Source organism: Nicotiana sylvestris, chromosome 8, assembly GCF_000393655.2.
Source record: "Nicotiana sylvestris chromosome 8, ASM39365v2, whole genome shotgun sequence".
Classification (NCBI taxonomy): domain Eukaryota; kingdom Viridiplantae; phylum Streptophyta; class Magnoliopsida; order Solanales; family Solanaceae; genus Nicotiana; species Nicotiana sylvestris.
Window position 1 is genome coordinate 219,546,874 of NC_091064.1, and position 17,230 is coordinate 219,564,103.

General features: G+C 35.4%; 1 protein-coding gene across 2 annotated transcripts; it reads right to left on the minus strand.

Moving 5' to 3' along the window:
* Nucleotides 1-1,023: 1,023 nt before the first annotated feature.
* Nucleotides 1,024-6,606, minus strand: LOC104243241 (uncharacterized). 2 transcript variants are annotated; one of them, XM_009798402.2, is made up of 3 exons: nucleotides 6,372-6,606; nucleotides 4,914-5,014; nucleotides 1,024-3,666 (listed from the first exon to the last, which is right to left on the minus strand). In XM_009798402.2, exon 3 carries the CDS (start codon nucleotides 3,394-3,396, stop codon nucleotides 1,357-1,359), a length of 2,040 nt encoding a protein of 679 aa, XP_009796704.1. In that variant the 5' UTR covers nucleotides 3,397-3,666; nucleotides 4,914-5,014; nucleotides 6,372-6,606; the 3' UTR covers nucleotides 1,024-1,356. The 2 variants fall into 2 exon arrangements, with proteins under 2 accessions (XP_009796704.1, XP_009796705.1); XM_009798403.2 differs by lacking the exon at nucleotides 6,372-6,606 and adding an exon at nucleotides 5,408-5,432.
* Between the last annotated feature and the right edge of the window lie 10,624 nt (nucleotides 6,607-17,230).

Genomic DNA, 17,230 nt, shown 5'->3' on the forward strand with positions numbered 1-17,230 from the left:
AAAACTATGTTATTTCATTATAGATTCACACTGTAACATTTGGTGGACTTTCACTTCTGAGGATGTCTCTCAGCAGCAACAACAACAAACCCAGTGAAATCTCACACGTGGGGTCTGGGGAGGGTAATTACCCCTATCTAGAGGTTCACACTATAACATTTGGTGGACTTTCACTTCTGAGGATGTCTCACAGCAACAACAACAACAAACCCAGTGAAATCCCACACGTGGAGTCTGGAGAGGGTAATTACCCCTATCTAGAGGTTGTTTCCGATAGACCCTCGGCTCAAGAATAATGAAAAGAACACAATAGACAAACAATAACAATGGCAAGGAAATAAGATAACGGAAATAAATATCACAGCATGTAATAGCAAAGATCTAGGAATACGAAGCTACACGATAAGTGCGAAAACTACTCGTAATAATGCCACGTCGTCTAACAACAAGGAACTCGGAATAGGAGAATACAAGACTAGTACTAATACGACTAGCACGACCAGAAGAGACTCTCAATTACCTGTCAACACACAACCCTAATTAGTGAGGATGTCTTGCTGATTTGTGATAAATCAAAATTACAATATTAGTCAGCTGTTGCATTAGGTAATCTTAACTTGATGGTATAAAAGAGTTGTACAATGTCAGTGCACATAAGTTAAAACTCTTGAAATATATGGCGGACATTCATCTCATCACCTTGATTACTTTTAGGCACCATATAATCTGAGGATAACATTTCAGAGAGATTGAGGAAGCAACAAGCCAAGCTGCAGAGCTAGTTAGATCTTTGGGCAAAGATGTATCCAGCATGCAACAAAGCCTAAAAAACATCTCTTTGACTGAGGTTCACTGCTCAGCGGAACGATTACAAAGAGCTACAGACATGCATGCATTCATATCTCCTCATACCAAACTATGAAATGAATGAAAACTTGCATTCAACTGTATGAATTAATACAACGCGATGATGACTATTGGAACCTTCATAATATTCAATAATCAAATGGAAAATATGAAAGGTCAGGATAAAAAGCTGCTAGAAGGTTTACTATTACAAGTTCTCATACTCCACTGAATATTCACAAAGACCAAATGTTACATGAAAAAAGCTATGTACATAGAACAAATACCAATGACCAACCTCACAAGGCTAATTTTGACCCTAGTGGGTTCCCCTTATTGAAACACATACATTTAACAGTAAGAAGTTCTAGTTCAGACCCACTAAACACAAGAAAGAAAAGCTTCACAGTCACTGTAACAGTGAAGAAGCTAAAACGAAAATGACATAACATAGCGGTGGAAACGCTGTAGTCTTACAATCAACTTGAGAATACAGAGTGGCTATACATCTTACATCCAGTTCTTGGAAACTAGGAAAGAATTCCCGGGCTCTGATGCAGTAACTGTTCCCTTGCTGCTGTTTGAGGTACGGCCAGAACCACTTGCCAGCAATGCCATCAAACTTCCTCCATGCACCCTTCCTTCAGAAACTGATGATGAGCTGCCTCCAACTTGCATATTAGTATTTTGCTTAAATCCAAAATATTCCACATCAGAACCGTTGGCGGATGTCATACCATTACTCTGCATTTTCATGGCATCAAAACAGATGTCTTCTAGGTTGACAATTCCCTTCATCTTCTCGGGCTGGTTTGGCGCTGAATCCAGGACCATAGCCCCTAGAGTAGCACCACCATGAACGCGTTTGTCTTGCACAAGAGCACCATGAGATGCACAAAGTCCAGTCTTCCCTCTAGCAAATGAGTTGCAAGGACCGTCACCTTGGCCAAATTCAGAATCGGGCTGACCCCAAGAGCATCTCTTCCCTCCGCCGTGGGCCTTGCAGAAATCAGTGCTTCCCTGAGCACTTTTTCCACAGTCTTCGACTTTGCATCTTCTTCCACCACCATGGCGTACACAAAAATCAGTTCTTCCCCTTGCACTCTTGGTACACTCCGGCACGGCACATCTCTTGCCACCACCATGCGCCACGCAGAAGAGTGTCCCCCCATGAACACTCTTCGGGCAGACCCCACCTCCTTGGAATGAACATCTTTTCCCACCACCATGACCCTTACAAAAAGGCGTGCTCCCCTCTGCACCCTTGTTGCACCCTTCAAAGGTGCAACGTTTACCACCACCATGTGCCTTGCAGAACATGGTGCTTCCTTGCGCTCCTTTAGTGCACTGGGGGTACTGACAGCGCCGGCCACCTCCATGTGAAATGCAGAGGCCAGAGAGACCTTCTGCGCTTTTGGTGCAGCCCTCGTTCTGGCATCTTTTGCCACCGCCATGTCGAATGCATAATCCAGACTTCCCTCTGGCAGCACGAGTGCACCCATCTTGACTGCAACGGCGTCCACCCCCATGAGCAATGCAAAAGTCAGTGCGTCCTTCTGCACTCTTGGTGCAACCTAGGAACTCACACCGACGACCACCCCCGTGGGCTTTGCAAAATGCAGTCCGACCCTCGGCTCCTTTGTGGCAGCCTGGTTTCTGACACCTACGGCCCCCACCATGAGCAATGCAAAGGCCAGAAGCACCTCTTGCTCCTTTTACACATCCCTTGAACTGACACTGTTTGGTACTACTGCTACGTTGTTGCTGCTGCTGCTGTTGTGTTAACCCGGAAGTACAGGTGACTGAGCTTTTTGAATTTGTGATTAAACTTGACGAGAGATCAGGAGAGACTGGAGCTTGCTTGATTAGTGCTGCAGTCTGGTTCAAGAAGTAACTAGAATCAGCTTCCTTTGGAGTTTGTAATTGATGGACAATGTTGCTGGCCTTCCAATGTGTAGCTGTTGATACTTCATCAGTGTGAAAAGCTCCAGCTATAGCCTGTGGCGCCTTCATGATACTTTGTGGTGAGGTGGAGAGCAAATGAACAGTAGTAACATCAGATTCAGCAGCACAACTAGAAAGACTTAGTTCCAGATCAACTGCAAGCCCTTTGTCAAGTTTACTTGAATTGGGGTGAGCAGACTTTTTTGAGCTTGGGATCTTCTCATTACCAAGATGGAGACTAAAGTCCAAGTCCAGGTCCATCGAAGACCCTTCATCATTTTCTCTTGCTGAAGACATTGAAGTGCACGCAGCGCCTGAGCTCCCCTTACTATCAGAGGAACTTGACGAGTGGCCTAAGCGTAGGCACAAAGATGAACCAATTTGCTGATCAGCAGATCCACCAATTGAGCTCCATTTCCGCTTGATTCCTTTTGTGGCAGGGGTAGAAGGAATTGAAGAGCCAATCGAATCAAGCCGTAAGGTGGTATCAGCACAATGACCACCTCCAACTCCAGCTCCACCAACTGTGACGGATTTGCCAAGATTCTTGAATGCATTTAACTGAGGGTTCACAGTAAACCCCACATAGCGGAATCTAGGATCCATAAGCTAATAGCTGATACAAAAACTCCTATTTGAACAAAATCTCAACTGAAAAAGAACAGTCGCCTGACTTCCGGGCTTAAGAAAAGTTAGTCTTAACTAGGGTTAGATGTGTCTACAAGAGCACATCGCACCCCCGCTTACGAATCCTGAAGTATCCTTTCGATCCATTAGCAATCAAATTTTACTCCAAGTTCTTGTAATCAGCAGAGAGGAAGTAAAACTTTGTGCAACATCAAAATCACCACTGCAAAATCATGACAGACCAACATCCTGCACCAGATCGAGTCACAATAATAAGCAAAATAGTACGTCTCTCTCCTTCCAAACAGAAGATATGATCACGTCAAGAGCAGAACAGACCCAAAAAAAAGCCAAATAATTTTATTGGGCAGAAGAATAAGCTATTTGAAAATAGTACACGATATTTTTCTTATAACCGAGAAATCCACGAGATTTAATGGGGCACAGTTCGAATAGTACACAATTTTAACCGCACTCAAGGTAACTTTTTCCTCTATAAGCTTGCAGGGTACTGTTCTCGAATTTTCATAATTTCAAAATTTCCTCTCTTCTATTTTTGTAGCTAAAACTTCTGTAAAATGGTCTATATTGTCCTTATATATGTAGGAGAAAGCTTTGAACAGCTCCAAAGAAATGTTTATTTTAGCTACACACTAGAAGCTAAACATTTTTCTTCTTTGCGAATAAGTAGCTGAACTTTACAAAAGACGGAAAAAGTTTTTCTTTCACCAACCTATAATTTTTTTTTCACCGCACTAAGCCTATATGTCCAACAATTTAGTTCAACATCAGATGTCAAAGGGAAAAAAGAATACACCAACAGAGAGAGAGAGAGAGAGAGAGAGAGAGAGAGAGAGAGAGAGAGAGAGAAGGGTAGCTTTAATAATCAATGATTCCTTCCACTAGAAGGTGTTTCTTACATTAAGGTCGATGGAATTCTTTTTGGTTTTCTATAAAAAAAATAAATGAGTTTTTATAAGCTGATCTTCCTAGAAATTATTTCACTTTTCTTTTTAGCTCGTCCTAAAATGTACTGTAGTTCATTTTCATTCTTGGAGGTGCTGCAGATATTCTTTTTTTGTTAGTTTTCTTAACCATTCAATAATTTTCATCGAAACAACCTACATCTTTATCATAATTAAAGCTAGAACATAAAAATTACCCCTTTAACCATACTTAATTTTTGAAATACTATAGTTTTTTTGTTTGTCAGGGTACCAGGTTATTTGTAAGCCTTTCTTTTCAGTTTTCAGTGGGCAAGAACACCTGAAGCTGGCGGAAACTAGAAATAGACCAAGGAAATGAAGGACCAAGAATACATGGGTTTAAGACTCGCATATAAAGATTGATACTTTTTCATCAGAGATAACAGAAGTACAAGGATATTGACTAAGAAGTGAAAAATAAGCATGAAACATCTACATCCGCAGGTAGAATCTCAAAGAAGGTCAATTTTCTTCGAAGATACAGCTAAAACGAGATGTAGCTAAATGTACCTTTCAGTTAATCCATTATGTGAATCCAATTTTCTTTGAGATCATAGATCTGACCAGAATACTTGACGTACAATTCCCTTCTGCGCACCCTTCCTAATTGACTAAACAAGACAACAGAAAGAGACTTGATAAGAGCTTATGACGAGGCCAAAAAAGGGAGTAAATGAATCAGACAACTCAACTCATATACAGATTAGATATCAACCAAACTAGACCTAATGAAGATACAATTTTATAACAAATATCAGAAAGAAATATTTGCAACATAAACATCAATTTTGCAACACCCAACTTTACAAGGATGTCCAATCTAGCTAAAAATAATAAATCTAGTAATAACAAAGATACTAGCTTTTAACTATACATCAAGAACTCAATTCGATAATTACAGATTCAACCACAACTCCTGTCTCCTTATTTCACAATAAAAAAATGGTGATTACAGGGTGTTACTAAGAAATCATTGTAATCAGTAAAATGTTTCAAGGCCCAACCTGTGAAAGTCTGAAAGATGTCTACATCCAACTAAAAACCAGCAACTAATAGAACTAGCTTTAAACTGCATCATCAAGAATTCAATTCAATTATTACAGACTCAGCTAAAATTTCCACCTTTTTTCTTTCTAGAAAAAGTGGTGATTACAGGGCTCAATTAACAAATCATAGTACTAAGTCAAGCAATCAATGAGCAAACAGAAAAAAACAAACCTTAAACACCAGAAAGAACCCACCTTAAAAGATCCAAAAAAATACATTCCAAGATTGGATTTTTAGAGAGATAGACGGAGAAGGGAACCTAAAGCTAAATTCCCACCTTTTTCTTTCACAAAAGATGGTGAATACATGGCTCAACTAACAAAACATTCTACTATTAAGTAAAGCAGTCATGAACATACAATAAAAAAATCCTTCTACAAAAAAAAACATACAATAAAAATCAAAACTTGAATAAATTTTTTGCAAAACCTTAAACCAGACAGAGCCCATCTAGAAACAGAAATGATAGATCCACCAAAAAACCTTAAAGGTATTATTTTTTGCAAAAGCCACAACAGATTTTAATAGAGAGAGTAAAAAAGTAAGGAATTTAGGGCCACAATTCCAACTTTTTTTACAAAGACTGGTGATTACAGTGCTCAATTAACAAACCATTGTATTAAGTAAAACAATCATAAGCATAAAAGAAAAATCAAATTGCAAACTCTTATATAAAAATAAAAAACCCAGCTGAAAGAGATGCAACATATCAAAGAAAATACCTTTCAGGATTGAATTTAGTGTAATTTACACCCTTTTCTTTTACAAAAAAAAAATTGATAACAGGGCTTAATTAAGAACACATATAAGCAATCATGAACATACAATAAAAACTAAATCCTGTACAATAAAAGCTACAAAAACCTTAAAATCAAAGAGAATCCAACGTGCAAAAAAGAGATGATAGATCCAAGAAAATACCTTAAAAGATTGGATTTTGAGCAAAACCCAGATAGGAATTTTATATTTTTTTAGAGAGAGAAAAGGGGAGGTTAGAGTTAGGGCTTTTTTTTTCTGATTGTGTGCGCCGGCAATGAAAATGAGGAAAATGATGAGGAAAAGAGAGAGAAAAGGGAACATGTGTGTGTAATATATAATACTGTGTGTGTAGGGACATATAGTGATTGTGTATGTGGCTGCTATGTGTGTATAGGTACGTGTGTTAGTGTGTGTGTGTGTGTTTTTGCGGGGAAAGGAAACTGCGTGTGGAAAATGGAAATTAAGACAGCCATTGATGGTGTAGGTTTTTTATAACCATAAATAAATAATTTTAATTGGTAAATAGTGAGTAAGCATTTAAAAAATTTACTTAATTGAAATTTGGAAAAGGAAGTACTTGAAATTGAGTAGTAATAGCATACCACTCAAATTTAAAGCTCGAAATAAATTACTGGTAAAAGATTATTCTGTTCGTTATTCATGAGTCGATTCCACTTAAAGATTATTTTATCTGTTATTATTTACAAGTAGATTCCACTTAAAAAATTATTTTGTTTGTTATTATTCACGAGTCAATTCCATTTAAAAATTACTTTTTATGTTATTATTCACGAGTAGATTCCACTTAAAAAATTATTTTATGTGTTATTATTCACGAGTCAGTTTTACTTAAAGGATTTGATTCATCTTACAATTGAGAATTAACCATTAGCTCTACCTATAAAAATTTTGGTATATTCATGCAACTCCTAATGAATGACAAGCATAGTTTTGTAGCTTTTCAACAATAATAATATACCCAGTATATTTTTACTAATGAGATATAAGAAAGTTAGTATATACACAGACATTACTTTTACCTTGTGAACGTAAAGAGACTGTTTCCGATAGACCCTCGACTCAAAATATAAATAAAACAATTATGACATAAAAGTACGAAAAATTTAATAAGTAGAAAAATAATATAACCGAAGAAAAAACCACATAGTGATAAAAATCAAGAATAGCATAGCTTGACAACTTTTATCGTGGAAAAATAAGTGGTCCATGTAATAAAAAGTCCAACAAATTTATTTTTTAAATAAAGAATAAAAATGAAGAGAAAAAAAAGGGTGGGCTGAAACAGCAGCGGTTGGGTCATAGCTGTTAGCTGTTACCTTCGGCGAAGGGAAAGGGCAGGTGCACTGACGCACACGTACAAATGTTACAACGTAACGTACAACAATAAACCCTTAATGTGTCATTACTTTATTAAATTTTTCTATTTCATTCATTCATTAGTCGGCAGCATCTCGAGACCGTTCATAGTGCCCTTGCCATCTTTTTTCTCTCTCTCTTTTTTTTTTTTGCCTTTCATGGACCCCACAGCCTCCAATTATGACACCCTTTGGACCCCGCACTATGATTGGGTAGCTCGATTAGTAAAGTATCTCGTATTCACACAGGATTCTGAGATGAGTTGTAACTCAAGGGATGTGATGTAAATAAGATATCTTGATGCACGAGGACAGATCTAGGATAAGGAATATGAGTTCACGTGAATCCAAACTTCTCTCTGTAAACCATGTAAAATAATATTATATTTCTTCAAAATTACTTAAATATATGTGTGTGAACTTATGCTCAAAGACTCCTCTGGTGCAATTATTATTGTGTGCACCTCTATAAATGAAATTGGCAGGTCAAAACTCTGAATGGTCTTGTTTTCGGCACAGATTATATATATATGTGTGTGTGTGTGTGTGAAATTACTAAAATTTCAAAAAGAATATAATTTTACAAGCGTAGTGGGTTCATGGTCCCGTCAATGTAAATTATAGATTCACCTCTTCACAATAGTGCATTCATCCTCTTGAAATCTTGGATCCGCCTCTGCTGATTGCAAGCATTAGTAGATGCTTCTACGACTCAAACTCGTAACATTATAGGTCACACGAAGATAACTTTATCATTACCGGTACTATAATATAGGGAAAATGATACTGTATAGTCGCTCTCAAAATAATAACAAAAAAGTATATTTTTTGTATATATACACATTCTGTATGTTATATACAAAAATTAAAAAATTTATACACTTTTTTTACTACCGAATATAAATAATTTTTGGCGTGAGCTAAAGTGACATTTGGCCTCTAATATACTAGTAAAAGTTTTAAGCCATTGATTATGAAAATTTTTAAGCTATAGATGGCCATGCACTTGGATTAGCTAAAATACTTTTTTTTTTATCCGCTCTTATTATGATTTTTGAATTCAACATACTCGTTTAAGACTCATTAATATACTTCGATTGAATTTGATTCTTATTATATCACCTTAATTTTTTTTATATCTACTTATTTTTCAGGACATGCAGTGATTCATATTTGCATGAACCTAACATTATTAAAGCACTATCACTTAAAATTATTCAATCCCCATGCTGAAATAATAATATAAGTACTAACAATTTTGAAGAAATATGTAATTGAAATCCGAATAATATTGTCCGATAAGATTGCTCGCATCTCGACTGCTTCACCTTAGTCTTTAATTATTTCAAGATTGATTAAAAAGAAAGGGATATGATTAAATAATTTTAAATTTTAAAATATTCTAAATTTGTTGGGTGAGCTAAACACTGATGAAAGCATGTGACTAATGAAAGTGAAGTGGGGTCTGACTCCTTTAATTTTTATCATAATAAATATTGACTTTTCTCTATCTATCTCTATATCTATATCTATATTATTATAAAAACATGAATAAAAAGTTGGATTACAAAAATAACCTTTTAATATTAAGCATAATAACTCACAATAAAATGATATAATCGAAATTCTAGACATTAACCTTGTAATCATATTAATTTTAGGACATAATAATATACATTAGGAATTTTACATGATTACATTTAGGAATCCTACTATTATAATTATTTTCGGACATAGATATTAGATATTAAAATAGATGTGCGTCCTAGCGAAATATAATTATTGTTGCAATTCATAAATTACTTTCTCCGTAGTTTTGTAGCTTTAGGAGAGAGACTTGTGACTTCAGTTATTCTATATAATGACATAGATACATGCATATATACACGTTTGATTTTCCAAGTTAAGATGAAACATACTATAGTTATATATTACGTACATAGTTCTAATAAGGATGTAATTTTATAAGGTTAAAATCTTAATCAACTTTAAAGTCCTAAATATTAGGATTTATTACATAGTTCAAATAAGGAAAGATTTAATGAATAAAATTTTAGTTGATTGCTAAATCCAAAATATTAAGAGAATGACTAAATTACAATTTTGTCCAATGTAAACTTTATTTTTAAAGAGTAAAAAAGGTTATATTGCCAAAATCCATGTAGAAACAAGATAGTATATTTTATTATAAAGGCCGATTATTAAACAGAAGAACTCATAAGGAAAAACAGAGTTGTAATAACTTTTTTTTGGACTACAATAACTTCTATGTTAATTTTTTTAATATTTAAGATTTTAAAATTAATACAATCTTGTCTTTTAACTTCTTATTTAAAATATGTAGGAAGGTTTAATAAAATCAAATTCATAAGAATCCTCCATATTGATAATACATTACCACTCTTAATATTCAATACCAAAAAAAAAGTAATGCTAAACGGACTGCATAAAGCATTGAAATTGAGAAAAAAATTCCCAAGATAATATATTATTATAGTATATCTGAATGGTTTCCTACTCAAATAATAATTTTTATTATTAATTTTTCGTGTAATATAGAAAAATATACCCAATTATTAAAGAACAACTACGAAAATTTTTAAGAACATAAATGTGTGAGAAAAGAAAGAAAAAGGTTGGTAAGAATTCATACCACTAATGATTTTACAAACATAAAGATCTAAACATAGAATGACATCGATCTTTTTACTATTTGAAAATAAAACTTATGGTGGATAAAATTATAATCACGCTTAAATATTCAAACATGAAATGAACTAATATTAAAAATCTAAATAAACAGAAAATAAATTATATTTTATGTTAAAACCAAACAATCAAATCTTTCAATTAATTATTTAGCAAGAGAATTCAATTAAATTGTTTAATAAATCATCATATGAGTAAAATAATTTTTAAGTTAAAAAAATCTTAGGGTACATAAATTTTTTCCATAAAAAGTGTATTAGAGATTAAAAAAATAGATCACAAAGTGAAAGAGATTAATATAATATTAAGAAGGTCATACAAGTGTTTGAGGAAGCACAACTTAAGCTAAATCCTAAACAAGTATAAGCTTTCAAGATTATATTATAAAAAATTGACTCTGGTATAGTAGGATTATCCTTTGTAGATGTCTCCAGTAGAATCGAAATAATATTTTTATGTCATGCATTACTTGCAAATGCCAGATCAAGAGGCATGATATTGTTAGCAATAAGAACAAGCGGTGTACCAACAACGATTTTATTATGAGGTCGTACAACTCACTTCAAATTTGATATACTTCTTCAAATAACTGAATTAATCATCATAAATATCAAATCAGAGCAATAATACTAAATTTATAAGGAAGACAAAAGTGATAATATGGGATGAAGCGCTTTTGGTTAAGCGTCATACGATTGAAACAATCATCCACAGTTTTAGAGATATGATGGATATCGATGAACCGTTTGGTGGAAAAATAATAGTTTGGGAGGTGATTTCTATCAAGTAAGATCACTAGTTCGAAAAGTGACCAAAGCAAAATTTGTAAAGCTAGCTTGCCAAAATTATACTTATGACCTCAAATGAAAAGTATTCAAATGACAAGAAATATAATAGTAAGAACAAATCCAACATTCAGTGACTTTTTGCTTCGTGTAGGAAACGAAGAAGAACATCCAATAAAATATAATTTGATTCTTCTAGAACACTTGGTTATCAACCTCAATGGTAATAGTAGTGCATTTAATAAGGAAAATATTTTCATCATTAGATTAAAATGCAATTTGTGCAAATTACATGATAGAAATTAAAGAGCTTTCTTAGCTAGCAGAAATGAATATGTTGATTAACTAAATAAAATGTTGATTGCTAAGTTTTATAGTAAAAATAAAATATTTTTCAGTTCTGACTTAGGAGAAGATGATACCAACAATAACTACAAAAAAGAATACTTAAATACTTTAATACTAAATGGCCTTCTACTATACATGTTTGTTATCAAATTCATTATTTCTTACGTATGTTAGTGTCTCCATATCTATAATAGACTAAGTTAAAATTGATCTTCCATTGCATATAGGTTGATTTTGAAGAAAAATATGCCTGTCATGCTACTGAAAACTTAGATTCACTGAATAGCTTATATAATAGTACACATATGGTATATAGAAGTTTTACAATAACGTCATACATGCAGAACTTATGATACTGGTCAATGTGCTTCTAAGTATGTATTTATTCCCGAAATTCAACTTTCGTCTTTCGAAACTAAAGAATATCCTTTTAAATTTATTTGAAAATAATTTTCAGTATGTTTATGTTTTGTAGTTATAATAAATAAAGCACAAGGACAAACATCCTAAATATTGAACTATATTTACCACAATATGTTTTCTTACATGAATAACTATATTTTGCACTTTCAAGAGAGATATCAATATAAAGAAGTGTTCGGTAAGATACTATCACATTAGATAACTTTATACCGCAATACATATTTATCTACTTAACATCACTAAAATTGATCATTTATGTAAGTTCTGATGATATCCTTTCATTTTGAATTCACATTTTATGCTAATGTAACAATATTTTTCGGCATTTAGACGATTGTTGTAATATTATATATAAAATTTCTCTCATTAATTAAATTCTATTGTTCCTTCATAAAAAATAAATATTTAAACCATCATGTGCTACTATTAACGTGCAACGCACGTTTATAGATACTAGTAGTATCAAAACATATGGAGGACATATAAACACCAAATCTATCTTTAAAAAGAAAATAAAAAGATCGATGCCAAGAAAATATCCAAGGAGACGTCCATTTCCTCAATCCTTTTCGGATATTCTTTTTGAAACCATATTTAGGAAATTGAAAAACAAGAGCTACTTTTACGATTTAAGTTATATACACCGTGTAAAGACGGTCGGTGAATTTTAACTGTGATAGTAGGTTACTTACCAATTAGTGCTTATCAAAGTATTTGCATGTAATTATCTAACAAGCGACTTGATTGTTTAAATATTTTTTACATGTCAATGCATATATATTAATAGTGCATGTTGTATCCACACTATTTTTTTCATTTTTGTTTTTGTTTTTTTAATAGTACTGTGGCGTTATCGCTTATTGTTGTTATTACTTTTCTATTTATTTTCTGTTTCCTACGATGCTTATATTATTTTTTTGATTTTTTGTTGCTGTCACAAATTCTATTGTCTATTGTCGTCTTCTTGAGGGTCTCTTGGAAACAGTTTCTCTACCCCTCTGGGGTAGGGGTAAAGTTAACGTACAATCTACCCTGCTCAGACTCCACATGTGAGATTTTACTAGGTTGTTGTTGTATGCCAATGCATTTATAAAAATATGTTGTACTTAAACTCTTTTGGAAAAATAACATTGTATAGCTGCTCTCAAAATAATAGCCAAAAATTATATTCTTGTTGTTGTATATATATATATATATATATATTTCTGAGTGTTATACACAATAGTTATATAAATTTTATATAATTTTTTGGTTGACGAATACAAATAACTTTTTATGCGAGCTAAAAGTAATATTTGTCGGTTCTTTGTCTAAACAGAAAGGAGAAGAACGTGGAAAAAAAGGGACCTTTTGGGAAGAGTGGTGCAAAATATAGATAAGAAGAAAATCAATCCGTGCAGTATCTGAAACAGAGAACAAATCATATGCTATATAATTATTCTAAAATTGAATTTATTTTATACTATGGTGTATATAATCATAAATTCAGAAAGAAGACCAACCCCTTCCATTTTATTCTTTTATGCCCTTCACGTTTGAACCACCCAATGTTGGCACATTTTCAGTATTCGTTTCTTTCAATGGCCATACTCACAGCACATGAAACCAAATTATCAAAGGTTTTAGGCAAAAGAGAAATTCTTCGCTCTTAATTTTGAAAGAGACATAAATGTCCGTCTTCTCTTTACATTCTATATTACCACTTAATTCTAGAAAAAAAGAAGAAAGTTCCAGAAATTATTTATTTACAGCCAAATCTTTCTATAACGGTCTTGTTTGATCCGATATTTATTTTGATTGTTATAGTGAAATGTTGTTACAGAGGATATATACTACAATATAACATAAAAATTAGTTCTGAAAAAAATTTGATTTTTATAATAAATGACTGTTATATCGAAAACATCATCTCTGCCCTTTCAGGTTACATTTTACCCTCCCCAAACCTCACTTGTTGAAACTTATCGAGCTTGTTGTTGTTGTTGTTGTTGTATAATAAAATGATTGTTATATATGTATGTTGTTATATAAAGAGGTCTGACTGTACCACTAATAGTTCCAATCCTACAACTTGTGATGAATATGGTTTCATCATAAATATGACGTGCGTGCGCGTGTGTTTATATATCGCAGCGGAAGCAATCACAGTATCTTATTCACATGTAAATTAAACAATTAGCACATACGGAGATTATACGAGTTACCTCTTGAAGCGTGAACAAAGAAAATCGATATCCTTCTCCAGTTCCAGAATTGCAAGACCTCAGCAACCTTCCACGGTCTTCTACTGTGTTACCCAAATAAAAACCGAAAATAGAGAACTTCGGGTGGGCGAAATTCAAGGAATAAAAATGTGTTATTTTTCAGTGCAAAAAAAAAAAAAAACCCAGCTATATACCATGTATATATAGCTACATTTTTTTAAGTCAAAACCCCTTTTCTAAAACCTGTTAGGTTTTCTTCTTCCACTAAGGAAAGGTTTTCTTTATTTCCTATTTTTCAGGTACAATAGGGACCACAAAATTTAATTAACAAGGCTTCCTATTAATTTCGAAATTTTGAAATTAATTTCTAACATAATAAATTACCAATTATTCCACTAAAAATTCGTAATTGCACTATTTAGTTCAATTTCGAAATTCTTCCATAAAACCTTGTTTAACTCCCCAATGTTAAGATTCAGACGCTAACCAATCAAATTAAATTACTGACAATTTAATTTATTGATTACTTCCTTCAGACTTTCACTTAACTGAGCAGTAGCTGGCTGACCTATCCCTGTTTGGACTCTACCTCTAGGACGACCTCTACCAGTCTGCCCCCACCTCTAGACGGCTAGGCAACCAGTGCTGAAATCATGGGTTGCTGACCCTGCTGTACTGCCCTGCCCGAAGCCTGGGGCAGTATCTCCTTATATGACCAAGGTCTCTGCACTCAAAACAACCCCGCGGTGCGGCAACCTGTTGCCATGGTGGCTGACCCTGATGGCCTGTAGACCCACTGGAAGAAGCCTGGATAGCCGATGGGCGGTATGAACTCTCCGGTATAGCACTGAAATAGGAACCAGAAGAACCCTGGGGACATGAATACCCACTGGAGGAACCCTGAATAGCTGACGGGCGGGAAGAACTTTTTGGCATGGCACTGAAATAGGGGCGCGCTGGAGCACCCCGAGTAGGTGGTGGTGCTGAATATGGGGGTCTGCTGGGCTGACCCCTCCCAAACTGACCTCTACCCCTAGCTGGGGCACCTCTAAACTCTCCGGAGAATCTAGCCCTCTTATCCTGCTGCATCTTCTCTCTACCCCTCAGACGGTAACCCTCGATCCTCCGAGCAATCTCTACTACTAGCTGATAAGGAGTCCCCATCTCCACCTCTCGGGCCATGCTGGCCCTGATGCCAGAATGCAACCCTGTAACGAACCTCTGCACCCTCTCTGCATCAGTAGGAAGTATCATCAATGCATAGCGGGATAACTCAAAAAATCTCGCCTCATAGTCGGTCACAGACATCTGACCTTGCTCAAGCTGCTCAAACCGGTACGCAACTCTTCCCTCTTAGAGGGTGGGATATACCTATCCAAGAATAGTTGTGTGAACTGACCCCAAGTGATGGGAGGAGAACCTGCTGTCCTGCCAAGAACATAGGACTGCCACCATCTACGGGCCCTGCCCTCCAGCTGGAAAGTAGTGAAGTCAACCCCATGCGACTCCAATATCCTCATGTTATGCATTTTGTCCCTGCACCTATCGATGGAATCCTGGGCATCCTCATGACGCTCACCCCCGAAGACAGGAGGGTGAAGTCTAGTCCATCTATCCAATAACTTCTGCGGGTCACCATCCGCAACTGGTCTGGGCTCGGGCACTACTACAACAACTGGTTGAGGTACACCCGGAGTCTGATACACTGCAGCTGCGTGACCAAGAGCCTGAGCAGTAGGGGTCTGTGCTTCCCCTCCTACATGTGATGTAGCTAGATCTGCTGGAAATGAACCAGCCTGAGTCATGGTGTCCATGAACTGCAGCATACGGCCATGACCTCCTAAAAACCCGGTGATGTCATAAAGTCCGAAGGGGGTAGGCTCAGCTGTGGGCACCTTGCCCTGCTCCTCAACGATAGGATCTCCCGCAAGATCTGTTGGTGGTGCTACTGGGACAGCTCTAGGATGCCCTCGTCCCCTAACTCGGGCCGGTGCCCTCCCCCGGCCTCTCCCTCGGCCTCTAGCAATGGGGGGATCAGCTCCTCCCAGGTCTGGAACATCAGTCGTGTGTGTCCTCACCATCTGTAAGAGAATAGAAGAGGGAAATTTAGTATACCAACCACTGCACGATAGGAAATGAATAAAGAGTATTTTTCCTAATACACAATAGCCTCTCGAAGATAAATACAGACGTCTCTTTACCGATCCGCAAGACTCTATTAGGTTTTCCCATGACTTGTGAGACCTACGTGAACCTAGTACTCTAATACCATGTTGTCACGACCCATTTCTATTATAGGTCATGATGGCGCCCAACACCATTGCTGGGCAAGCCAACGCGGAAATATAAATAAGTTCTCATTTTACTTTTTACCAAAATAATTGCAATAATTTCTTAAGTTAAAGTTAAAACAAGTAATAACTAGTAATGTACCAAAAATAATTATACAATTCCCAAAAGAATAGTCTACTAAAGTGTATGCCAAAATCTGGTGTCACAAGTTGTGGGCAACTAGTAGAATATACAAAAGAATGAAACTATCCTACTGTCCGAAATAGAATAGACAGCAAAAAAACATAAAAAGAGACTTCATCAAGCTGCTGAACGGCACAGGAAGGGAGCAGATCACTGTGGAAATCTCGGAATGTGCTTAAGGATGCGCACCAAACTGATAGCCAGATGTACCTACCTCAGATCCTGTACAATTAATTATAGAAGTGTAGTATGAGTAAATAAACAATATGTACCCAGTAAGTATCCCGTCTAATCTCGAAGAAATAGAGACAAAAGATCGACTTGATACTTACTATGGTCAAATAATATAATATGGTGTTATGCTAGGCACGGAAGTCACAAATAATTAACAGTTGTAGCAAGAAGTAATAATTCATGTCCTTAACAATATCACAAGTAGCCATTTACATTTCAAAACACTCAACAAGCAAGTCATGAATAAGGTTTCATATAGATATCATGCGCACATTATGCCGAGGTCGACGACCCGATCCAACAGAAAAGAAACTATGCACTGCCAGAGGGTCGAATGACGTGAACCATAGATGCATCTATTTTTACCGAGGCGATCGGCCCGATCCACAACTATCAATTATCATCAGGAAAACACATGGAGGCGCATTTATATTCAAATAAATTCATACAAGTGTTCAACAAGTATA